The 27,960-nt window shown below is 25.7% G+C and overlaps 1 protein-coding gene across 1 annotated transcript; it reads right to left on the bottom strand.

Annotated features, from left to right (window-relative positions):
- Positions 1-2,309: 2,309 nt before the first annotated feature.
- Positions 2,310-27,332, bottom strand: LOC136985786 (claspin-like). The gene is made up of 20 exons (XM_067283143.1): positions 27,261-27,332; positions 23,590-23,682; positions 21,546-21,903; positions 21,303-21,429; positions 17,521-17,958; positions 17,382-17,437; positions 16,747-17,298; positions 15,950-16,033; positions 15,252-15,451; positions 11,461-11,594; positions 10,936-11,045; positions 10,760-10,865; positions 10,421-10,690; positions 9,759-9,938; positions 9,563-9,684; positions 8,507-8,628; positions 6,708-6,783; positions 5,154-5,209; positions 3,485-3,634; positions 2,310-2,556 (listed from the first exon to the last, which is right to left on the bottom strand). Exons 1-20 carry the CDS (start codon positions 27,303-27,305, stop codon positions 2,422-2,424), a joined length of 3,414 nt encoding a protein of 1,137 aa, XP_067139244.1. The 5' UTR covers positions 27,306-27,332; the 3' UTR covers positions 2,310-2,421.
- Between the last annotated feature and the right edge of the window lie 628 nt (positions 27,333-27,960).

Genomic DNA, 27,960 nt, shown 5'->3' on the forward strand with positions numbered 1-27,960 from the left:
TTCGGCTAATCCCGAAGAACGTCACGAGAGAACCGCAGCACGAGACTATTTTGTGGCAATTCCAACAACACTAATCCCTTCCATTAAATCTGAAGCGAGAAACATTAGTAGCTTCTCGCTCCCACTCCTAGTAAATATTAGTGCAGAGATTTAAGATTTAAAAAGGTAAAGTCTTTGGAATCACCTCGATAAATACGTCACAACTAAAGTTCGTTAAAAATGGAACGACTCCATTTTTCATTGGGGATTTTCTAGATTTAGGCGATTTTTTTTTTGGAAATTCTAACAATTTTCTCCTTTTCAAAAATATATTCCAAGCAAATCAAATTCCGTCTCTTCTAAAGTGTGAATTGTTTGCTTAATTTTCATTTTAATAATAATAAAATACAATTTATAAGAAAGCAATAATGAAATTTTTTGGAAGAATCTAATGTACAGTATTTAAATGAGTCCTCTTAAACTTTTTGGCAGAAAATTAGAGAAATTCGTGTTTTTTTTAGTAAGAAAAATCCATTAGTTTTTAATAAAATGCAATATATATATATATTCGGTAATAAAATGAAAAGCAGTCATTTTTGGGGAAAATTTGGGTTATTTTATCAGGAAATAGGTAAAAACAGTTATTTTTAATCAGAAAATAGGAAAATCCTAGTTATATTTAGTAGGAAAAGATAAAACCCTCATTTTTAAAGGAAAACTAAAAACAAAATCGTTATTTTTAGTGAGAAAAAACGAAGAAAATAAGGGATTTTAAGTTGTAAAAACAATTCATTTTCAGTAGAAAAATAAACTTTTTTTTGTTAAAAAAAAAGTAAGAAAAAATAATTATATTTTAATATAAAATGAAAGAAAATCCTATTTATCAGAGTTTAAAATTATTATTTTAAAGACAAAATCCCTCTTTCTGAGTATAAAATAGTAGAACAACTGTTAAGTCCCGTTGACACGTGAAAACCACTTCATCAGTTAACAGAATAAAAGATCTTCTAACTTAAAATTACGGCTGACAAGCCAGTGTAATAAATAAATTTGTGAGCAGACAAAAGACAAACTTTGGAAAGGATCAAGAAACTAATTTGAAGAGTTAAATGAATTTAAAAAAGTATATATATTTCTTGTCGTAAATCCTATTTTGAATGTATTAAATTGGTGTAAAAGTTATTTATGTGCGTACTCAATGTTGTAATATTGGATTTCCATATTATGGAGGGCATTTGCTAGCACTTCTCACGTTTGTAATAAATTATAAGTTGATTTATTACGGGCTTTACATGTAAATTATGCAAATTAAATCATGTGGAACGTATGTTTCATTAATTATTACATTATTGGTTTAGTGGTAATGGAAAAGATGGAGAAAAACTTGATTTTATTCTATTTTTCATCTATTTTTTTCCGCCTTAAAACTTTAATCTTACGCTAAATTTTGATTAAAACTTTATAAGCTCTTAATTTAAAATATTTTATATTTTTTGGGTGATTTACATGAATATAGGATACATAACTATATAAACATACCACCATTTCCAGAATTGGAAATGCTACCATAAATTAGAATTATACTATATGTAGTGTGTATATATATATATATATATATTTCCATTTTTGACAAGCTATTAATATTTTTAATATATGTCCAGCTTAAAAAACTTACCAGTAGAATGTAGAACTGCTCACAAATCCTTAATACTTAACATGTAAAATCTCCAACTTTTATAAGTTACCTACATTAATTTCCACATTTTAAATATTTAAACTTATAAACTACTTTTAAAATATAACCATACTGTATATAAACTACCTTTAAAGCATAAATTCAGAGTTGGAGGAACAGCTACAGAATGGCAGGCAGACATTGCTAACAAATTGTGGTTTGGAAAGAATGGGTTAAGGACTAGTTACCAGTTAAGTTCATTGTGGTCTTATCTATAATGGATAAATCTAGGGTAAAATGTGTAGACTGTAAAATGCTGGTGTCTCATCTCAATTCAGGAACAGATTCAATGCAGATAATCACAAGAAATGACTTTTACATATTGCTGTATGTCCATCTCCTTATAAAGAACGGTTATGCAGAAAATTATGCACGATTTTATGTATTTTGATTACATTTTATATTTTTGCACTATATTTAAATGCACAGATATTAATTTGTGAGAGCAAGAATTAGTATACAAAAAATTTAAAATTTTTGAGCATCTCCAAATACAACAGTGTAAAAAAAAGCTACAGAACTTATTGAATTTGCAATTATATATTTCAAAGTGTTAGATTCTTGTCTTAGACACTGAATAAAGAATTATTAAAAATTATATAACACAAATTTTTATTTCTTTAAATGATTTATTTACTTTATTTCACATATACTTTATGTAAAAAATATAAATTATTTTATTTACAAAATTTGTATAAAAATTAAAATTATCTGATTTCCAAGTAATCAAATACACTATTCTTCACAGATGCATGATCTTTAGAAGCTGATGCTTGGCTACTAAATTTCAGTCTTTTGTTCTGAGAAAGAGAGAGGTCGGGTTTTCTTTTCAAATTCTCAGCCTAAAAATTACGATTAAGTAACATTAATTGTTGCATGTATTTAAGAATTATCCATTGAAAAAATTCAAAAATAAGCTAATAATTGTAAAAGTCAATTAATACATTGTATGTAGAAAGTCTTGTGTTTATTTTAACTAAAATTTGGCTTTGAATATTGTATTTTACCATTTAAAATAAAATTTTTATACTGAGTTTGATCAAATTCAATATTAAATTAACATAAATCTGCCACAGTATTCAACAGCAAATGTGTTCTATTAACTTACAAATTTGTTCCAAAGACATATATACCAATCAAGTTTTCATATACAAAAGTAATTAATCTCTACTTACCTGATTTTATTAATAAAATGACCTTGTTGAATTTCTGTATATTTATATGCAAAATAAAATGTTTCCAGATAACAAATGTTCAATAAAATTTTAAAGCAAGAAAAAGTTTGGCATTAAACTATAGTTTTTTTCTTCTTTCTTCATTTTTGACTCTGCTGTGGGTAACTAAAAGGGCATTTTGATCATACCCATTACAGGTGTGGTCAGGCCCACAGTGAAAATGGCTAGATAAGGAACAGACCATCCCCTGAAAAATTTCTAGAAGTTTTTGACTGCTAGGATTCAATCCAATTGAAAACCCACAGAAAAACTTCTTTTTAATTAACTTTTCTAATCATAGTTTAAATGCCAAAGTGTAATTTTTCTCTATTCTTTCATTTCTTTGTGAATGCACAAAAATGTATAAATTCTTTAATCCAAATAAATCACATTCAATTTTACTTCATTAGAAAAAAAAATCTTAAGCAATATCCTTTTCCAAAAAAATTTAAAGAGGAGCTTAATGGAAATTCTGATTTTATCAAATTTATCAGCTTAAGAGATAAAAACATTTTCCAAAACTTTAGTTAATAAATAATATTTATAATAGTTTTACCTTTGTTTCATTCTCTTTTTCTGGAACAGATGTCTGAAAAATAATGTTTTTGGTGCAACGACGGCCAACGCCTTCATCCTCTTTTTTTAAATTGAGGGCAAGCCTGTTTAAAAAGTCTTTACCTTTCGCTAAAAATGAACTTGAAAAGTTCTGTAAAATAAAATATACATATATATATATATTATTTTATTTATTTACATTGATTTTTAAAAATAATGTTTAAATTAATAAAAAATTTAATTTTTCAAAACCAATTATCTACTAACAAACTTACATTAATGTGTAATATAATTTTAATTTTTGGTCAAACTTTAATAATTGCTCAAATATATTTTATCCTGGATTCTTTTTGTAGAAATTAAAAAAAAAAAGCATTGTTTTTTAATTTTAATAGAAGTAACTAGTTATGTCTAGTAAAATTTTTAAATTACTGATCAAAGAACATTACAACAACACTAAACATATTTTACAATTACTCATTATGTCCTTTTCACATTATGCAAACATTTAAATAAGAAATTTAATATATATATATATATATAAATAAAATAATAAATATTCAGTGAATTCTTAGGTTTACTTATAAATATTTCATGTATAACAATAATAATAATAAAATATTAAATTTACATTGTGATAATTTCTATTTTTAGTCATTGTATTAATTAGTTAATTAATTCACCATTGACAAGAATACAAATACCATTAATACAACCAAAAACTAAATTATCTACTGCAGAATTGGGCATAATTGATTCATCAATATATAACCAACTCACAACAACCCAGTACCCAGTAATATATTTAATTGAAAACAAATGTTTTCTACCGTGTTACTCGGTCTTCTTCAGGTTTAAAAATATGAGATATATTTTGATTCATGAGATCAACAGATATTCCAATACTACAATTATGGTCTAAAAATAAAATATAAGCTACAGCTTGACTGAATGTGGTATTCTTAATAATGAATGTCAATAGCATTTCATAAGAACATGTCTAGTATACTGGATCTAGTACATTTAAAATTGTCAAACTTGTTGAGTTGGAGATCAAATTTAGTTTCTACTATTGGCTTTATGAAAGTTATTGTGAAACTTGTTTAGTTGTTCTATCTTAATTTTATTATTAACAAGTATTTCATATTCTTAAATATTAAACACAATATAAATGGTATAATATCTATGTAATCTAATATAGTATTCAGCTAGTTTTTACATTTATTTATATGCTTATTTATTTTTTATATGACTTTTATTATTTATCTTACTGTTTTACAGCATGGCCATGACCTTTGCAAATGTGTGTAAAAAAGAATCATAACAAGCAATTGATCAAAAGAAAATAATTGAATTAACAGTAACTTTATTTATTCATTCATTAAATAATAAGTTAAATTGTTCTTAATATATTTCATTTTTATAGCTTTAACTTTATATCAGAAATTCAAATAAATGACTGTAAAGAAGACTATGATTATTTGTTGAAGTTTAATTTATTAGCAATTAAAAAGATATATTAGTTTACCTATCCACTATAATACAAAGTTACTTATAAGGTATAATAACTTAAGTATTGCGATGTTCGAAGAACTAACCAAATTGAAATTACAATCATTCAAAAAAATCTTAACAGACAAATGGTATATATTTAGTAATAATTTACTCACATTTGATGTAGCTTTTTCTTTAAGAAATTTGGCAAAAGAATCTTTTCGTATATTTACTAAACAAATTAAAAATATATTCTGTAAACATTTTTATTATACACAGAATCACAACTTTAGTTATCTTATTCTAACATTTAAGCACAAATTAAAATTTACGTAAAATAAAAATTAGACTATCAACTTTAAAAAATAAAATATCTAACTTTTGTTATTAAAAAACATTTTAAGTATAATATAATTTGGGAATAAAGAATGTCTTTAATTTTCTATTCTAAATTAAAAATAAAAAAAAATAGTTAAAGTATTTAAAGTTTATTTTTTTAAATTTTCATCAGTCTTAAAAATAAAAAAAATTACATAAGTCTTTTTTATCAAAGAAAATGACTTAGAAAGTCAAAATTTTTCAAAAAAGCAGTCATATTAATAAAATTTTCTGATAAATTTATAGTACATTTTATAATTTTGTTATATAAGCTGTTGTTGATTAAGATTAAAATTAAAATCATTTATAATTTTTTGGTTGCCTAAATTAAACTGCCTATTCATGGAGTTTGTATTACATTTACAAAATCTATAATTACTAATCACTCTAACCCTCTAAACTTTTCTGAATCTTCTGCTGAATACAAATCTAATTTTATTTTCTGTATAAATTTTTTCTTCCTGTAATCATTTTTTAAATTAAATCTGACTAATAAATGATTTAGCCTTACCAAGAATAAGCAACTTTAAATTTGGAACATCCAGTAAATGTCTAACAAAATAAAGTGATCCCATCTATTTACCATTTCTTCCTAATTTGTTAAAAAGACATTTCATATTCAATTGCAATAATTACACGTTAGACTTCATAATATCCAGGCATACATCTTGCATTGTAGGAAAATGCAAAATCAATTATTTTAATTGTAAAATTAAAATAATGGTACATTAAATTTTTGCAAATGCTTAATTTATATATTGAGCATAAAAGTATTTTTAGGAAAAGAAATGTAATCTGTTATGATCTGAATGAAATATGTTGTCAACTATAAGCCAACTAATGCCGTATGTTATCAAGCTAGATAGAGGCTAACATACTACTAAATTATGAAACAATTGGTACAAGAGGGAGACATTAGGTGCCATATCTTAACAAATTTATTAATTATAATTTTTAATTAAATAATTTAGACTACTAGAAAAAAAGAATTGGCATGGAGCAGGACTTGAATCCGCAACTCCTGCTAACCGTGCAGATGTGTTGCCAATTACGCTACCCAGACCTCTTTTCTTCCAGTAGTCTAAATTATTTAATTAAAAAATTATAATTATTAAATTTATTAAGAGATGGCACCGAACATCTCCCTCCAGTACCAAATTGTTTCATAATTTAGTAGTATGTTAACCGATATCTAGCTTGTAAATGGGTTGTACTGTTGTTTGAAATATGTTGTTAAAAACATTTCAAAAATGATAGATTATATTCTGTTTTGGTTTATCTTGTTGATTTTTAATTTCATTTTTTATATCTACACTATAAACTAATTAATAATACTTGTTATATATATTTACCTTTTTTATTATTCTTATTTGAAAATAAAAAATCTGTACTCTTGTCTGGTGAAAATAGCTTAGAATTTCCATTTTCCTGTATTTAACAAATTTAATAATTAAATAATTTTATAATTTTTATAGCATAAAAAAATTATTAACAACTACAAATAAATTTATTAAATTCCATTAAATCATCCCCCAAAAAAACATAGATCATAGACTAATTAATATGAAAAAACGAATGCTTAAAATTTAAGATTTGTATAATAACTTACAAAGACTTTATTTTTGATATTAAATAATATATTTCTTATAAACAAAGTAAGTAAAAGTATTCATGTTCAATCTTAAAAACAATACTGAAAAACTTTTATCATGCTATTCATAAGTTTGCAAGCTCACATTAAGGTAGTAAAGTGACAAGAAATAAGGCACAATATAATCAAACTGACAAACTTGTGAATATTTAAAAGTCAACCATGAATCCTACAGAATGGTATCTTTACTGCCCATGCTATCCAGTCATATTGCCTTCTTTTTTTAAGAAATCAGTAATTAATATTTTTATCAGAAAACAGATAAATCATTTTCAATTTGGCATAACAGAAAAATAAATTCTGTTCTTTAAATGTTAAAATGCAATTAACAGTGTGATTAACTTTTATCAAAATATCATTGTATAAACACTTCAAATTTTATATAATAATAATAATTCCATTTTGGTAGGGCATAGAGGTGATAATTAACAAATAATAAATTAATAACCTACTTATTGAATTATATTGATTTGATTAATAATTTTGTTATTGATTACAATAATTTAGCATTATATATAGTAATATTAATAAACAGTAATACAATTAGGAACTCAATTATACAATTTTAAATTATTCATTCATTTATATTTGAAATAAAGAGTGAAATATCATATTTACTCAGATATACGACAATCTTGCATATAGGATAAGGTGTGACTTTAGAGATCAAAATAAAGAAAGTTAGATTTATTAATACAATTCTAATTTTATTTATTTAATAATTATTTCGTTTAATCGCAAATAAAACATTATCAAATGCACGTATTAACCAAACAACCATGTTTACCTTAATACATGATGAATGGAAAACGAAACCAAAACATTATAATGCCCATGACAGGAAAAAGTTTATTTTTAATGATTCAGAATATGCTAATATTTATTAAAAATGACAATTTAACTAATATAAAATAACATTTATAATTACTTCTAAGTGACCTGTATTTCATTAATGTTTTTATAAATAACTAGAAACTATTTTCTGTGAATGAATGAGATGCAACGTGGTTTTTAGTTAATGGACGTAGGATTAAACCAATAAACAAAGGAAAGTGTGTCTTAATTTGTTACAGTAAGTGCCAAGTTACACTAAATAGAATGTAGACCTTTAATGACAGCATGAAGTATACACAGTTCACAGAAATTATTGAAAAATGCAAAGAATCCTCTGCTGGCACGTATAAGATGACCTAGGTTTTTGAAGCAGTGAAAAATGAAAAACCTTGTCTTATATGCAAGTAAATACGGTACTTATAATTTTCATTATAAGCATTAGCTAATAATATATTGTATATACAATATATTATTAATTATATAATAATTTTTTTATTAATTAACATGTTATAAAATTATTACTACAAAATTTCTTAATTTTTTAGCAATAATTTTATTACATATTAACAATAAAATTATTATATAATTAAAGTCTATTTTCTCATAAAATTAATTAAATTATATGACTTAAATTTTAATTATATTTAAACAAGATATTAATACAACCTGTTGCTCTTGAAACCATTTCTCTCTTTCATATCTCTTTATTCTCCAGATTTCATTACTTTCTTCGAGTCCATCATCTTCGCCACTGCTCTGATCAGAATTTTCTATTGCAAGATTATCATCTGTAACAAGTAAAAATAGTTTTGAAAGAATATCCTTTTTTCCTTGTAAGTTGCATTAGTTAAATTGTTTGATTAATTCATCATCTGATCATTTCCATTGTGAATCTGCTAGATCTGCAGTGGATATGAAAACAAAAGTTTTCTTAGTATCTATAGAGTGATATTATAAAAAAGAACCTATAAGATCTATTATGTGTTATTATAAAGATTCATTTTAAAAGTTTAAAAAAACTTCAAAGAAAAGTGACAGACATGCTAGTATTCAAAAATCAAAGAACTCAAGTAAGCAAGCCTGTTAGAATAGTATAAGAAATATTACCAAGAGCCAGGAAAACCTCTACAAAACTTCAAAAAACATAAAAAGGCTGAAAAGATAAGAAAATTTAAGTTTGCAAATGCATATATAAGTGAAAATAAAAAGTCAAACACCAATCAAAAAACAGAAGAAAATTCCATTTTATTTTCTGAGACAATTTACATTCAAAATGCTGCCATGCTTCAGATAAAGAGTTTTCCTCCAAAAATTGAAATGACTGTAATAGATTTAATATGTTTTTCTAAAGTTGTAAAAACAAAGAAATACTAAAATATCAAAATCAAGTTTGCAAAAGAGATAATGATTTTCACGGTGCTTCTTTGTGGATATTATGCAAAATAAAAAATTATTCATTTTAATAAAAAACTTACATTGAAAACTTATTCTAAGAGCATTTACAACTTTTATAAATAATCAAATAAAATCTTAAAAAAAATTAATAATGTCACTTTGAAAAGCTACAAGTTGCTATCTGCTGCTTTATTGGTTTGAAGCTTTGGCTCAGCCATTGTATATGTGAAGATAAATTTTTATGAATTTATCTTTTCATATTTTTGCTTTTCAAATGTTAATTTCATCTGTAAAAATTATTTACACAATATTAAGAGAAAAACTGACCTATATTCTTCCAACGAAACTTTCTTTGTCTTCCTTGACCATCGCTATGCAAATCTCCATCAGGTAAGTAACGCTCTTGTAATAACAATAATTCTCGATTATCTTCATCCAAAACTGCTTTACTAAAAAGAAGTTTTATTTGAGATTGTTGAAAAATCACTTGATAAAAATCATTCAAATGGTAAAAACAACATACTGGTGTAGTCGTTCAACTTGATTTTTTAATTCCTCTTCTGATAAATTCTCATCAGAGAGCAAGTTAACTTCCTCAAATTCATCATTGTCATCCTCATCATCCTCTTCTTTCTCATCTTCACTAGCATCACTGCCTGATAATTCTGCTTCATCTTCAATAAACTCCTTTCTAATTCCACCACTAAATAAAGGTATAAATATTTATATTAATTTTTCTGAATATTTAAAAAAAAATTAATATCTTTATTGTAAACTATCTGTACCCGGCCACACGTTGTGGCTCAAAATGTATCTATTATAAATGTATAACACTCCCCACAGGGATTTCGAAAAATCCCTTCTTAGTGTACATTCTCTTGACATACCCTATTAAAATGCAATCAAAAATGCAAAAAGCTACATCTAAAATAGAATAATAGAAGACGAGTTCTTCACGGTAAGCCTTAATTTTGTCCCTCTCCCTTCTGGGGGGGGGGGAGAATTTTGACATCTATGTTATATAAAAACAAGCACCTATTCGAATGCAACGTTGTCTCAAAATTTCAAAGCAATCAGTTAAGAACTTTCCGAGATTTAAGATTTTGAACAAACAAACATTTACATTTTTATTTATATAGATTATGAAAAAAAATATTTAAAGAATAATTTTATTGAAAATGCAACCTTTTAGAATCCAGAAAACCAGTAAATTTTTCTGTGGAATCTTCTTCGATTTCTTTTGTGCTCAATTCATGATCACCATCATCTGAATCTGAATCTTCCTCTTTATTTGAATAAACATTTAAGTCATCTTTGTTTATGCTGAAAGATTTTTCAGATCCAGAATCATCAACCGTTAATCTATTCCAATGCTTTTTCTTTTTTCTCTTATAATTAATTTCCACTGAAGAATCACTATCCTCACTTTCATATATATCTTTACGAGAATTATTCCTACAGAAATAAATAGTAATAGTTAAAAATTTTTACCCATTTATCAAATTATTTCAAAAAATATCTTACTTATATTCAAATTTTCCAGAACAGAGAGCTAATAATTCTTGCATATTTTGTGAATTTGTTTGTGAAGCATCAGTTTCTTTTGTATTCAGCATTCCTTCAAAAGTATCTAAAACATATATATATTTTTTTTAATTTTAAAATTTATTATTTTCCTAAGAAGCTATACAAAGACTTACCAGGAAAACTACCAGAGCATAGTGACAATATATCACTTTTTCTAATGAGCAAAGAATTGCCATCCAAAATATCTTGAAGACCATTAGGAATTCTCGCTTTATTTGTTAAGCTGAATGCAATTTAAGAATTAAAAAATTTTTTTAATGTTAAAAGATAAAATATGCAATATCAGATTGCTCAGAAGTGATTTAAAAATTTTATCCTATCATAGCTTACAAAGAAAAAGTTTAAAAATATAAAATGTAAGTATTATGATACATTTGCTTCACTTTTATTACTATGACATAAACTATCAAATGTTATATTATGCATATAATACATAATATCATACTTTATTATAATTATAAAATACTGTGTGCAAATGTTAAAAATTAGTTATTTAAAGTAAATAGTTTAATGATAAGTAATTCATAAAATAGTAAAAGTTTTATAATTAGAATTTGAAAGTTTGAAGTTATTTAACATATTTTCTATTACAATATTTAATCCTTCTGTAAACATTAGAACTAAATATTCCCACATACTTATTTTCATACTGAGATTCTTCATCTGACAAAGCTAAGTGAGAAAAATCTTCAGCTGAATCAAGACGTAGCATTTCACTTTTTTGTTCACTAGAAGCAGTCACTTCATTTTCTTTTGTCTCTGGATTATCTTCCTAATGTAGAAAAAATAAAATAAATAAATCCTTATATCAGAACACAGATAGAATAATAGATATATTGCAAGAATTGCTATTCAGTCAGAATTCTTTTACAAATTTTCAGTCTTGATTAAAATGTAATATAAAAGTAATTTTGATAAAGTAAATTTAATCTTAGTTATTACAAAATATGATTAAAATACTCTACTATATGTATCAATTTGTAGAGTAATCATATAATAATAATTTATTTACTATAATAATACAAAAAAAATTCTTTTTTTTTTATTAATTTAAAACTCTAAAAATAAAAATTTTTAGGTTAAAATTCAAATAAAACTACTCTTTTAAATCCAATTTCGAGTGATTTAACTAGTGTGCAAATAATTAACGAAAGATGCTATACTTCAACCAAAAAACTTCACATTTATTAAACTCCCAAATGCATTTCGCTTTTTTACAAAGCCTCACCAGTAGGCAATTGGCCCTTGACAACTCCCGTTCTTATACCGGGTAACTTTTTCCCAGCATGCATCTACTTGCATACAGTCATTCTGATTTATCAGATTTACATATTTGATTATAGAAAAATGTTCTATTATTCTTCTCTTTAAACATTTTTTTTCTTTATAAAGTAATTTTACATTATTCCTGTCTATTTTACAATGATTATTATTACAATGTAGATACCAAGGCAACTCTTCTCTTTTTAATCATATCGCAGCCGCATGTTCTTTCAAACGTATCTCCAGCTTCCTTCTCATTTCTCCAACATAAGACTTTGTTTGTGGACAAGTACAAGACAACAATCTATAAATTACGAATATGTAAATCTGATAAATCAGAATGACGGTATGCAAGTAGATGCATGCTGGGAAAAAGTTACCCAGTATAAAAGGAACGGGCGTTATCGAGGGCCAATTGCCCACCGGTGAGGCTTTGTAAAAAAGCGAAATGCATTTGGGAGTTTAATAAATGTGAAGTTTTTTGGTTGAAGTATAGCATCTTTTGTTAATTATTTGCACGCTAGTTAAATCACTCAAAATCAGATTTAAAAGAGTAGTTTTACTTGAATTTTAACCTAAAAATTTTTATTTTTAGAGTTTTAAATTAAAAAAAAAATTTATCAGATATAATACTGATCCCATTGATCTTTTACCTCTTTGTATAATAATGTATTTTTTCCTGGATCCAATTACTTTTAATATGTATAAGAACATTTTACTATAAACAAAATTTTCAGTTTAATGTTACAAAAATCCATGTAAATAAAACTTTTCAATATAATGATTTATTATTATTTTTATTATTAATTTTTTAGACTTTTGCATACTTGTTTTTTCTATTTATAATACTCATTGTTCTCTTCAAGCATTAATTTTTCATTTTTCTTTCTTTTATAAACTAAAAATATCAATCAAATCTAATCATTAGCTATTTTCTAAATCAACCTTTCTATGTAGAATGTAATAATCTTATAAAAAATAGTTCTTGTTTAACATCAGAGTAAATAATTAAATTATTTGATTTCTATTGATTATTAAGATATTTATAACAATATGTTTTCTTTAAAAACAAATTTCACTTGAAAAATTTTGTAACATGATAATTTTAACAGAAAAATACAGTAAACATTTTCTCAGCCATTTTCATGTCTTAGAACAAAATTCAACATAGAAATGCCACAGAATGTAAAGTACAGAATAAATTTAAGTATTTAATTGTTAGCATTGGAAAAACTTGTTATATTTTATGTCAACAATTAAATATTTAAATTTATCCTGAAGTTTTGCATTATTATATTAGTAATATATGTTTTTGATAGAACTAAATCACTGCAGCTTTTGTATGAATAACTGAATTGATAATTAAATATCAAAAAAGTATGTCACTCAGATTGAATTTTTTCAAGTTCTACAAATATTGCTTTCAATCTTTTATTGTGTAAATCTGAGTAATAAAAATTAAATGCTAACAAATTCGTCTGAATCTTTGATCTATTGTAGTTTTAGCAATCCTGATCAAAAGTTTCCATAGGCACAAAACCATAGGCTTTTAATTTGAATTATATTTACAGAATATGACAGTTTTTGGACTATTGAGAGTCCAAGATGCAAAAACAACATAATTGCATATGTTGTGAGACTAAATATTTTTCATTTCAAAGTATAAAATAATATGTTTTTCAAATATTGATATTTGACAATACATTGATTGCAGTTTATACATATTCCCATCATATTTGTTATGACAAGAGATGGTGTAAAACACATCCTTCATGTCTGAACAGTCCACTGTTTTTTCCAGTATTTTCCTCTTCAAATATTAAAGTCATTTGCTATAAAAGAAATGCTTCATAATAAATAACAATAAAAACATTTCTATCTGAGCTGAAACTAATTCAGCTTGAACAACACCTTAAATATGTAGCTATTCACATTCGAAATAATATTTCAAACTTTTTAAAACAAAAACACTGTAAGAATGTTAATTAAAACTAGAACTTTTGAACTTTCAGTTCAAATCTTCTACTTTATATGTTAAACCTGACACAGACTTGTGAAAAGGATTGAAAACGTTTTGAATGGATCAAAAATGTTAATGGAAAAAGTATTTAAGGTGTTGTTCAAGTAAACTAACATATCTTGATATGGCTTTCAGAAATTGTGTTATTTCAAGTTAATATAAATTCAAGATATATCAAAATATATCAAGTTAATAATTTGTTATTTTTTTTTTTTTTAAATTAATAATTATTAATAAGGACTTATCAATTCTTTCCCCCTTTATTCTATCTCACATATATGAGATCATAAATAATGTAAGATATAGTTAATACAATGTATTATAAAAAGACAAAAACAACATGGGCATTTGCTAACAAAGGATGAAACTTTCAGAAAACAAGTACTTATTTATTCAATAATAAGTATATCACCTTAAGATGTCCCAACGAATTCCTTTTCAAATGTTAATAAATCAGCTGAGCAAGTCTTTTGTGAGAAGGGCACTTAACAACTACATAGCAGAGTGTGATGTACCTATTAACACAGTATGAACCCAAACAGCACAAGAATCAAACTTTCATTATGTAATACATGCATGATTTCCCCAAAGAGAAATCCAGATAATATCAAACATCAATAACATTTGAAAACATATAATTTTTTATATGACATATCATTTTATAAATATTTAAGCTTTGCAACACATGTGCAACTTACATTGTTTTTGCATATCTTGGATGCTTGATAACTCAAAAACTGTACATTTTCTGACCTTGTTCCTAAGAAGACTTGATCAGGACCACTAGAACTACAAAATATCAAAGATTCAACCAAATCCACAAAGACCCATTTCCCATAAGATTATATGGAGTCCTTTGAGTAAATCAAGACTTTGATGAATCTAAATCTTTATATATTGTATTATATTATTACTGCAATAAAAAAATAATACATAACTAAATGTATGTTAGATGGAGCCCAGAGCCTTTTAATTTATCTTAAAAATAAGAATTTATGGACAGAAAAAATATAATAATGATATGTAAAAAAGTTAGTAATCTTTAAAAAAATTTATAATAATAATAATTACAATTTTATATATATATATATCATCATATATATATATATATGATATATATATAATATGATGTAAAGAAATTCCTACCAAAAGTTTATTATATTGGGAATTTAACAATGAACTTTTGAACCAATCTTCACAATCACTTTCAGTATGATGGTGTTGAAAACCATTGTATTTGAATCCACCTCCAGGTTGATAAGGAGGTAAAGATCTACCAAACTCAAAGCTGTTATCCATATTTATGCTATTATCAATGTTTTGAATTGGGTTTGGTGTATCCACATCTGAAATTTTAAAATATCAAAATTAAAATCTTTTAATGTATAAATTACAAACATATGTATTGTTATATTACTTAAAAATTAATTTTTAGCCATTCAAATTTAGTATTAGAAAAATCTGAAATTATGAAAACTTATTACTAATGTAATGTTTTGTAATCTGAAGCTTCAATGAATTATACGAATAATCAAGTAAAATTTAACGTGCATTAATAACAAAGGTTATAATGTTCTGTAATTATAGAATTTAATGTATAACCAAATGATGAATTTTACTAATCATACATTCAAAGTCAATAACTGAAATGTTTATTTGTTCCTTAAACTGTTTGGTGAATATTAAAGGTTTAATCTTAATTTGAGTTACTTAATTTAGTTGTTAATTTTTTATATATATAAATTTCTAACAAATTAATATATCTACTGCATATTCAATACTTAGAATCATTATTTTTGTTTTATTTTAAATATTTAAAATAATAATTCTTCATAAATTCCTACCATGTTCTTTTGGTTTTTCAATTAATTTCTCCTCCTGTTCATCTCCAAAATTTGAACATAATGTTCCAGAATCTAAAGGTGTTTCTGCAAAGAAACAAACTTTTGAATAAATTATTATAAGATCTCTAAATGCTTCTTTTGAAGTCATAAATTCAAGAGAAGTGCAAATTCAGAAATGGAAATAAATCTATTTATTAAATTAAGGTTTTGAAAGCAGTAACAACAATTCTAATAATCATCATCTAAATTTAAGTTAATTATTATTTAAGTTTCCAACTATTGAAGATAAAGGAAAAATTCTAATTATAAAGTTTTGTAGATTGAGAAAGCAACCCTTATCTAAAACTTACAAATTTAAATAGATGAGAAGTAGGTATCTTCTTTTAAAGTAGCTTTACACAAAGCAAAACTTAATTTTTATACTTACAATGTGACTTTTTACTTTTATTTTCTGCAACAAACATAACTCTAGTAAAGTCTTGCACTATGTTAATTCAATAAATTGGCTACATTGCATACATTGGCTACTTATTATACAAGTAAGTATAATACACATATTTATAATGTACAGTACATTATAAATACAGATTTTGTTTTATGTAAGGTTTCATTCAGCAATTTTATATTTGAATTTTTCTCAACATTTAAGGACAGTAATGATTTAATCCTAAAAATTAAGCTAGTAGAACTGTCAATTTAATATTTAATTTCATTTCCATTTCAAAATTTATGGTTTTCTTAAAGTTACCGAACCTAAAAAAGAATGTTACACTTTTTCATGTTTAAAATAATATCACCTTCTGTTTCAAGAAATAAACAAAATTCAGGAGATTCTTTTTCCTCTGTGTCTCCATTACAGGTTGAATTTTCATTTCCAATTTCCAAATCTTTTGTTTTTTCATCAATTTTCAGTTGGGTAGAACAAGTTTCTTTAGAGCTGCTCTTACAGTTAATAAGGTCATACAAATCTGGTAAATCATCGCTATTATCATTGTAGTCATTGTCACTTCTAAAACTGTTGTCATCATTGTTACCATCTTCATCATTGTTGTCATTGTCATCATCATCATCTTCAGCTTCATCGTCCACAAAAACAGACTTTTTCTTTTTTCTGTACTTTACACCACTGAGTTCTTGTTCTTCTTCAGAATCTGTACCCTCATCATCTGCTATTTCTTCATCAGTATCTGTCTGATCTGTTAATTCTGCTTCACTTTCATCAGACTTATCATTTTCAAATCCTTCTTCATTTTCAAGTTGATAGGTTTCCATTCTTTTCTTACAAAGTATTTCTTTTCTTTCCTCCATCTTGATTTTCAACATTTCTTTTAGTTTCATTAATTTTGCACCTTGATAAATATATCATAAATCATTTTAGAACATAATTATGTAATAAATACCAGACCATTTTACGTGTATATATAAACATTACCTGGCGTATCAAGTTCCATCTCTTTTGTACTCTCAAATGCTATTTTATTTTCATTGCTATTAAAAAAGTAATTTTTTTTTATTAATTAGATATTTTGTCTTAAATATTAATTTTAAATAAAAGAAGCACTCTAACAAACCTTTTCTTAACATCAGGAATGACTTTCTGAGATTTTTCAGTATGTTTGACAAATTTTTCAATAAAACATTCAAGATTAGACTTTTTGGGTTTCTCTTCTCCAAAACTGATAACAGAATTTGGAGATCCGCTTAGCCGAGGAACGTGAGATCCAAATTTTTCTTTAAGTTTCTCCTTTATTTTTACGACGTGAGAGACACAAACTTCGTCCTTGTCTTTCATATTTGTTTCTGAAGAATCTTTGTTACTTTCATTTTTATCGATCAATTCATTTGATTTAACTAAATCGTTATCAAATTCCAAATTCTCAGTCGTTTTAGTTACTTTTTCAATTTCTTTATTCTGAATTACTTCAAAATTAATTTCATCAATTTCTGTGTCCTTTTTTTTTTCATTAAATATTTTAAGATATTTATTTTGAAGGTGGTTTCTTTTCTCCCTACAGAACAGAATTTGAACAAATAATAAATATGATATTAAAAAAAAAACACACATTTATATTTTATAAGTTCACTAATATAGTAATTCTGTCTTTATAAAGTACAAGTCTTTTATACAAATAAGAGACAATATGAATAATCAATATTAACTAAGATTCAACTATAATTTTTTTTAAGCCTACAGACATACGTTGGAAAAATTTGTCAAATTGCAAGGCATTGTTTACTTTGTTTCTGACCAGTTCAGTCACTTGTTACATTCCTACATGGTTGTGTGTTTGTGGTAGTTTGGTATCCCTTACCAAACCACTGTTTCAATCTTTATGAAAAACCAAAACTGAGATTTAATAAGAATCAAAAATGAAAATCCATTTTTTATTTCAAAACTCTTTTCGACACTTTATAATGGGTGAAATATTGTATCATCGTGAATTAAAATGAAAGATTCACTTGTTCCTCCCATAGAAAATTTGCGAATTAATAAAATACATTTAAAATCTTTTTCTGAATTTTCTTGATTAAATAGCTAAATTATCATCATTTTATAGACATGTTTTTCTTTATTTTTCAATTTTTTCTTAAAAAATATTATCAAAATGCATGTATTTTACAATAAATTAATTTTAATAAATGCATCAACAAATTTTTGAAAAAACAATCATATTTTTATAATTGTTTTTTCAAAAAGAAAAAAATAATGAAAAAGTCAGTCAAAAGTTGTTACCTTCTTGCAAAAACTTGGTACATTTTTTAAATAATTTTTCTGAAAAATTTGCACAACTTTTGTTTTTGTGAAGAAATTTTACATTTTTGGATGTTAAAAAGTCTGTTAATTAGCTCCTCATGCTAAAAATATACTGTAGATTGTTCACTGAACTCAATTCTACTTCCATTAATTAGTATATTATATAAAATATATGCTATCATGTGATGATGATACATAATTAAATTAGAGTATTCTCTTAATTAAAAAAATGTTTACATTAATTTATTGGTTTAGTGTTGCATGACAAATGGTTTAGTATCATCTATGTAACTCCATTCAGGGAAAAAATCTTTGAATTGAATTCATATGATTTCTGATATAGACCAGAAGTTCATTTGTAGTTAATTGGGACCTCCTGACCCTAAGCTTTCCATATCTGAACTTGACTTTCATCTAACACTATTCTTGAGATTAAGGAAGGACAGACAGATGATAGTGGGAATTTATAAGTCTACAATTTCAAAATTGCTACCCAATTGAAGATTATCCAAGCGTCATTCATAAAATCTAAATAACTTATCTGGACATTATTAATATTCAGGGGCAGAAGATCATAATTCTTCAATGGAAACAAATGACAAAAATTTTTATAAAATTAAGATCAAGCTTTAGTAAAGATCAATAGATTAAATCTGGATCATTTTAAAGCATATTACAATTGCATTTGATTCATTTAACATGTTAACTGCATCTGTAATATGATATTTTCCACTTTTTCAGGCCACAATGAGAAAATTTGATATTTAATATTTTATTATAATATACATAGAAGGGTAATTATATAACAGTAGAGTGAAGATAAAAAAATATATTAACGATAACTGGCTATCGTATGGCCTCAAACCGGAGACTATAAAACCACGGGATATTTAATATTTAATATTAATTACTTTATATGTAACAAAAGAGAATAATTAAACTAGTTTTTGATATTTTTTCCTTTTTTTAACTATTCACTATTTAAAAAAACACAATCAGATGAAGTAGTTCAACGGCCGGTGGTTGGCGGTCGAACCACTTCATGAGTCTCGTGGGGTGGTTCGACGGTCAGCAGTCAGAAACCAACTTCATAGATGTCCATGAGAGGCCACCACTAGGTTGTAAAACAATGTCTTACGAAGCCAGGATAATTTAACCTCGAGTGAAACTACATTGGTTATATGACATCAGGCCGTCGAATGGCTCTGTGTATACCTAATTAGTACATCGGTTGGTGTGTCGGATGGCTCTGTATGGCCCTAATTAGTACATCGGCCAGTGCATCAGATGGCAGTTAATGTGTTAAATGACAAAAAATGCAAATAATAAGATACTGAAGTGTAATAACGAGGATGACAAATAATAATAAAATAAAAATTCCATTATTTATCATCAGAAGAATATTTTGATTCTTCTGATGATAAATAATGGAATTTTTATTAACATAGGTGTTTTAAAAGTAAGTGTAGACTTTGTCATCAATAACTTATTTTATTTTACCAAGTTAGTCAGTTGTCATAACTTATAAATGTTCAGTATCTTAATACTTCTTAAGTTATTTTGTGTGATCATTTCTTACATATTGTTTCACAACAAAGTGTTACTACAACTTTGAAAAACATAAATTTCCTAAAGTTGAATTGTTATAATTAAGAAAAAAGTATTCATAAAAATTCTTTAAGTACAGTTTTAGTTTTCTAAATAAGGATAATAAGTTAATTACTATAATATAAATTTTGTAAAATTTTTAATTCAAATATTTTAATGAACAACACAAAATGAATCCTGGAAATTAAAACATTCTACATGGTGTAAGATGTATTTCAGCATATAAGGTTGAGTTTCAGCTTAAAGTAAAGATATTCAGATCAAAACTATATACTCTATTTCTTTTATTCTAAGATGCAACATGATTCTGAAGTTAAATTTTAAGATTTTAAATGTTTCCTTTCATAAAACAATCAATTTTATTATGTTTAGCTAAGTATTAACCAGTTAGAAAGATCAATACGAATGCCATTAGATAGATAACGTTTGCCATTTCCAAGTTCTTCTACATATACAATAACTTTTCATTTTTTAACTGCATCATAATGTCATCTTAAATTCATTTTTATCATTTAAAATGCTTTCAAGTTAAATAACTACTAATAGCAAAGTTCATTTGAATTAATCTGACCATTGAGCAGTATAACTAAAAATATCTTTTACTGGTGTATAATGTGTCATGTAGTCCACTTGCAATAACTTCTGACTGTTATTTCAATTGTGAAGACATCATTGATTTTAAGACACACTCAAAGATGGGTAACAAAATGTGCTTTAAAATCAAAGACTTATAGCAATTTATTGAAGTAACATCAAATTCATCAAATTTAAAAGTATACTTTCTAGAAATATACAGCCTAATTACATTTTTTATAAATATAAAATTAAACTGCTAGTAAAAATACTTTTCTGATAGTAGTTTTATTCCATATCAGTTAATTTATTGCCACTTTATTATATTATTATCACTCAAATAAAATGTTTCACTAAATATTACTTTTGAATATATTAACAAATATAATAATTTACTATAACCAAATCTTAACTTACATAATTAAGATATCATTTAATTTAGGAGGTCTATTTGTTGTAAAGATACGACTTTTTTCTCTCTTCTTTAAAAACTCTGTTAAAGTTATCTGAGGTGGTCGATGATATGGCAACCGAAACTTTGATTCTGAAAAATAACAAATAAAAGAAGAAAATTAATTATTTTTTAATGAGGACTTTTGAAATTACTTTTACTATATTCATTTTTTAAAACAAGAATCAGTTAATGCATTTAAGAAATACCTCGAACAAGTCTTTGACTTTCAGCATGAATGTCTAAGAGTTCCTTCTTCTCTAATGATATATCTTTAAGTGTACGTGACTTATTTTTATTTTGTTTTTCTTTTTTAAAACCCTTTTTATTTTCATTCTCTGCATTAAATATATTTTCTTTACTTGAAGACATATCTTCCTCGTCTGTTTGTCCATAATTATTTGAAGTATCATTGTCATTTTGAACATTACTATTTTCATTATGTAATTCTAATTCATCATCAGATGACTCTAAGGCTTTTTCTATCTCAGACTGTGATATCTCATTGGCTTCTTTAACCAACAAATTTGATAAGGATTCAGGCTTGTTGAAAGACTCTGAAATATCCTTTAAAATTAAAAAGAGAAATTAATTTTTAAATTTAATTTAATTTTGTGTTTTCACATTTTAACAAAATTTAATAAGAATTGTATTATCATCAAAGTAATACTTTATATCAAAAATACATAAAATACTTTTTATAAGTTGTTATTTGGTTTTAGATATTTAACATTTTTTATATAGAAATTAATTAGATTAAATTTAATTTACAATTATCTACATTGCACATAGAAATTAAATATATAAGCCCACAACTTTCTTATAAAATTTCATTAATGATAAAAGAATACTTTTAGCTACTTAAATAATAATAATAATAATTTGATTTAGAATATCAAACAAAACAACTATATATAAATTTTTAATAAAATAAATTTAAAATATGTTGTAATAAAAATGTTGTAATACAAACATAAAAAAAATTTTTTTAAATTAAAAAATTTAATATAATATTTGAAAATTTAAAGAAAATAGAGTCTGAAAGTTGGTTAACCAAGATTTTAAGATAACTTTAACAATAATTAACTTAAAACCAATTTGAATTGCATGCAGCCTCATTGAAAGTAGTATTGTTTATGATTCATTCAAGTGAATTAAACAAACAATATGCAGCTGTTTCAGACTAACAATTCTTAAAATAATCTTAGGGTCTGTTTGGAAATGCTTACCAATCTGTTGGTAGGTAACAGTGAATGACATCAGTAGTTCGATATCATCACTCTTAACCCACCTTCAAAGATCAGTGAGTCTGTTTTATCACTGAAAACTTTATAGGTAACATTTTTGAATGACACTCAATCTCACTAATTGAACTGCTAAGCATTTTCAAACAGAAACTTAATGTAATTATATCTTGGTTAACTGAGTTTTTGACCTTTCTGTAATTTTATGCCGTGGAATAATTAACTTTACAGCTGACTACATGACACACAAATTAGTTTGTTACATTAAATTCATTTGTCATCATTTCATCATTAACATTGATGTAAGATTATTAACAAGTAAAGATTATCATTACAAATAAAGTTCACTCGCTGCTAAAAAAAACTATAATATAGTTTTTAGCAGCGAGTGAACTTTACTTGTGCATTTTATATGAATTTCAAATATCAATATGTAAAACCCAATAGTTATATATTAAAGACAAACAAATGCCAAATTACATTGGACTATATTACTATAAGTAGTGCAGAGATAGCTTCTCTTTCCAGCTCTGCCTCAGTTCTATTGCATTGTTTTTGTAATGCGGTCCCTATCCCCCGCATAAAAACAGGTTTGACTGTATATATAAGTAATAACATAACCTGATACAATCCAGCAATCATTTGGTTTTAATATATGAATTTCACATTTTCATACTCTTATAATATGGCTGATACGATACTGATTTTGGTGAATTATGATGTGTTTAATTACACAATAACATTTTTATTGAAGATTTGGGCTAGGTAGAAATTACCTATAGCCTACTGAAGGCCATTGGAAAATTCATTTAGCCTATGGGAAATCACAACTTCACATAAGATGGAAGATGATTTCTTTCAGCTCTTTTTTTTTTTTTTTTTAAAGTTGTGTCTTATATCCCATAAATTATGGTAGATTTGTTGTAAATATTTATATTTGTTTATACAAACATAAAAAAATTGACTACATAAAACTTATTTGATAGTTTAACATAAAATAAAGATTTACCTTATCAGTTTTAATAAAATTTGTTGTTTTTTCTTCTTTAGTCTCTGATACAGTATCACTAGATAATTCATCATCACTTAATATGCAAGTACCCTATAAGAAACAAGAACATAATTAACAATAAAGAATTTTTTGTAATTATTATTATTTAAACAATTTTAAATAAATTTATATCATGATTTCACAATTCAAAGTTAAAATCGTTTTATCACATATTCTGAACCAATTATGGTGTGTAGATAATGAAAACAAATATTTTTGAACTTCTTCCAAGTCTTTTATCAGGTTTTTTAATGATTCCTCGACGAATCTTTGTTTTGGAATAAAATTTGAACAAGAGTTCGAATTTAAGTTTGAAAAATTAAAACCACATTGCGCCTACGCAGAGAGTAGTCCTACCAGGACTTAATGAATAGCTAATCAATGTTATTAATCAACTCTTGCCAGGCCATTGACAAAACCATTTCCTCTTTATAATTTATGCATGTAGATGTAAAACTGGATTTAAAAATGTGCACTGCCTCCAACCATCTGCAGTGTTCTGTGGGGGGGCGTAGTGAGGATGAGTTTGGCCCAGTTAAAGTCTTCTATGATGTCCGGATCTGTTGCATACGTAGAGAGGACCATGGTGGTTCTTGCATGGTGAGTGGTTGTAAAATCCTTTTAATTAACATTTACATTAATTTGTTAAATGTTTGACATTCCCTAATTTGATATCAAACCTGAAGTTAGCAAGTACAATTCAGTAAGTGACAAATGTTTATTAATATTTGTCTCTTGACCACTTTTAATAATACTATAGTTTAATCCTTAAAAAAATCGAACATTGACAAAAAAAACTTTAAAATGCAGCTTTTCATTAACTAATCGATGTTTTTGGCCATTTGAATAACCTTCCTCAGGAATAAAAATTTTTATAAAATGAAGTTTGTTATGGGACAATTTTGAATGCTTCAATTTTCAGACAGCGATAAAAATTCAAACATTCAAAATCATTCCATAACAAACTTTGTTTTATAAAAATCAAAATCATTCGATTTTTATTCTTGAGGAAGGTCATTCAAATGAACGCTATCTCCAACCTATTAACCGGAGTAAAATTTGTTCTAAAATTCGCTAACGTTTTTGTCGTCCCTTCCGGACACTTCCTCAGGTTTTCGATTCGCAGCGGTCTTTTATCAACAATGAAAATGTTAGCAAATTTTAGAACAAATTTTACTCCGGTTAATAGGTTGGAGATAGCATTGATTTATCATCCTGGTGTATCAGAAGGATTAGAAAGTATAGTCATTCAAATGGCTGAAAATGTCAATTAGTTAATGAAAAGCTGCATTTTAAAGTTTTTTTTGTCGATGTTTGATTATTATTTAACTGCAGTTTGAAAAGAGTGTATCTTAAAAAATCACCTCTCTTTTAACATTTGAGTCTTAAGTAGAAAATATGCATGTTTTCTTATTCTTAAATCCTTGATCTTTGAGATTCAAAGATCAAGGATTAAGAAAACATTTATAATAAGAAAAGGATTAAGAAAACATTTTCTCCTAGAATGAAATAAAGAATAGAAGAGAATATATAATAAATTCATAATGAGACCAGATATGGAAAGCTTAGGGGCAGGAATCTTTTAAATTATTTATTGTGACATTGTCACAATGCCAGGCTGCAATTTTTAATCATATTTTTAATTCATTTAATTTAAATTATGCACTCTCCAACTCAAATTAGTAGTGTCTTGTACATCATGGAAACTTGGTGAACACGTAGCCCTAAACACAAACAGCAAATAATAGGACCCACTTCAAGCATTTCCAAAAATTCTGTGTTTAGCATATGTCTTTGTACGTTTCAGACTTCTTCAGAATGGCAATAGCAGAGTAGATAAGATGCTAGACACTTGAGCTACACAATACAGGTTTGAACCTTCACAATTTTATTATATTTTTTTTTATGTATAACATAATTATTTTATTATTATTTTACCATATTGTTAACATTATTATTATGATTATTATTCTTCATGTTTAAAGCTTATAAAACAAGAGATTAAGAAATTGTCCATAACATTAACAATTAAAACAAAAATGCTGCAACTATGCTATCCTATTTTCATATCAACTTGATTTTTTTGTCCATGAGCAATAATGTCTGAAACGTATTCACTTGTGGTGACATAGTATGTATCCATGAGTGAAAATATCAGAAAATAAATATGAAGAAATAAAAATTTTATTTAATAACATTTAACCCTTAGTTAAATCTACAAAGATTTCGTTTTTGCTAAACAGGAAATGATGTTACAATTTTTCAATCTCTTGTTTTAAAAGGTTTAAATGTGAAGAATAGTAATAAAAATGCTAATTATATGATATTTTACCATATCATTAGCATTATTATGATAAAAAAAAACTAAAATTGTGAAGGTTTGAACATATTTCATGCCATACCAATGCCTAGGTGGCAGGGGTTGCAAATCTTTTTAGGCCTGTATGCCATATAGTAAGCATACTTAGCTTTAAAGATATTTATACATGCCAAAGTTTTAGACTTCAAATAACAATATTTAAATAAATTAAACAAATATGCTTTAATTAGAATAAATATAAAAAAGCTGATTGAAAAAAGGATGATTAGACAATAAACTGAAAGGATGACTGGAAAAGACAGATGATAAATCAGAATCATATATGTTACATATCAGATGATTTCTCCTTACATGCCACTTTGGGCACGTGTGCCATAGGTTCAACACCCCTTGCCTAGGTCTTATCCACTTGGCTAGTGCTGTTTTGAAGAAGTCCAAAACTTCCAAAGACATAAGCTAAACACTCAATTTTAAGAAGCCTGATTTTTGGAAATGCTTGACAAGTAGGTCCAGAATATAAACAGCTCCTTTCCAAATAGGACAAAGAGCAGTTGTTTAGGGCTACATGCTCAGCAAGTTTTGTTTGAATTAGAGACCCAAATGTCTGACTCTCTCCTTGTAAGATGTAGCACCTGACCCAGATGGGAGCTTATAACACAATTCCTGACATTAAGCAAATATGATTTCTCCAGTTTTACATTTTATTCAAACAACAGTAACAGAAAGTTTGTCAAAAAGAGGCACTTTTCTGCAAAAATGTGGTATTTAAAAAATAAAAATAAAAAACTGGGTAATAGAATATTTTTACTTCAGATTCATATTTACACTAAAATACATGGAAGGAATCACATTTTCTTTCATGAAAGAATTTTGATGCAGAACAATGTTATTCGTTATTTACATTAATTTTTAAAGAACTTATTTAATAAAAATTAGATAATCTGACAAAAACTATTTTATATGAAAAATATAGTTTTTAAATTTTAATTCTTTTCCAGCATGCAGGCATTAAGAAGACTTTTTTCTTATCATAAGTTCAGCCAAGTCCACAATGAGAATGGCAGGTTCTGGTATACCTGAGCCAACTATTTCCTGAAAATTTTTGAGCCATCCCAGACTTCCCAACCAGCAAGCTGCTATCTCTGTTATCTCAATAATCTAACCATCATTCCAAACATTTTGGATATCTTACTGTATATCATATTCCTGGCTGTGCCCAGCGACACCAGAGAATAAAGATTTTTGTATATCATATTACAAGTCTATAAAATTTACATTATCTAAACAATAATAAAGAGTTCATATTTACCTTTTTCTTTCTTTTCAGAATAATATCGTCATCTGAATCTTCCATAATTTAACCAATTCAAATTTCTATAAACTTCAAAAAGTTTAGTAAATAAATTTTGTTTATAATAATAAAACCTGTAAAAATCAATAGTTTTATTAATATAAAGAATTAAATCACTTAGAAATGTTTTTTCTACAAGCAATATTAAAGATTCAGTTTAAAGATACAGAATAAACCTTCAGTAAATTATAATAAACTGGAAAAACAATATCAGTGCATTAAAATTTCACATCAATAATTAATATAAACATGAACATGAATATCTTTCTTTCATTTGGCATTATTTGTAAGATGACTAAATTCAAAACAAAGGATAGTTTTGTTTGTTGTATTCTAGAAGCTAGATTATTTTTGGGATAGCTAGCATAAGATGCAACTTAAGGCCAAATTTTGTAATTTAAATAACTAATAATTAGCCTGAAAAGAGTGATTTTTAGACATGTTTCTTTCTGTTTATGTCTATTTTTCCAAAATTCTATATTTCACAAAAAACATGTTTTCAAAAATTTCAGATTACAGAGGATTAACAAACAAACTATATTTAAAATAATACTAAGTTAATAAAGCAGTTGATAAAAACATGTTGAAAATTTTTAGATAATTTAAATGAATTTAATTCACCACACTACACCCTTTTGTGTTGCCAAGATAGTTTTAT

This window comes from Centruroides vittatus, unplaced genomic scaffold (genome assembly GCF_030686945.1).
Source record: "Centruroides vittatus isolate TY-2023 unplaced genomic scaffold, ASM3068694v2 contig_979, whole genome shotgun sequence".
NCBI lineage: Eukaryota > Metazoa > Arthropoda > Arachnida > Scorpiones > Buthidae > Centruroides > Centruroides vittatus.

Coding starts and splice junctions, on each gene's coding strand:
- LOC136985786 (XM_067283143.1), bottom strand. CDS start 27,305: ATGGAAGATTCAGATGACGATATTATTCTGAAAAGAAAGAAAAAG. Junction 21,430..21,545: donor AAGTCAAAGACTTGTTCGAG/GTATTTCTTAAA, acceptor GTTATTTTTCAG/AATCAAAGTTTCGGTTGCCA. Junction 10,866..10,935: donor ATGCTCTGGTAGTTTTCCTG/GTAAGTCTTTGT, acceptor TATATGTTTTAG/ATACTTTTGAAGGAATGCTG.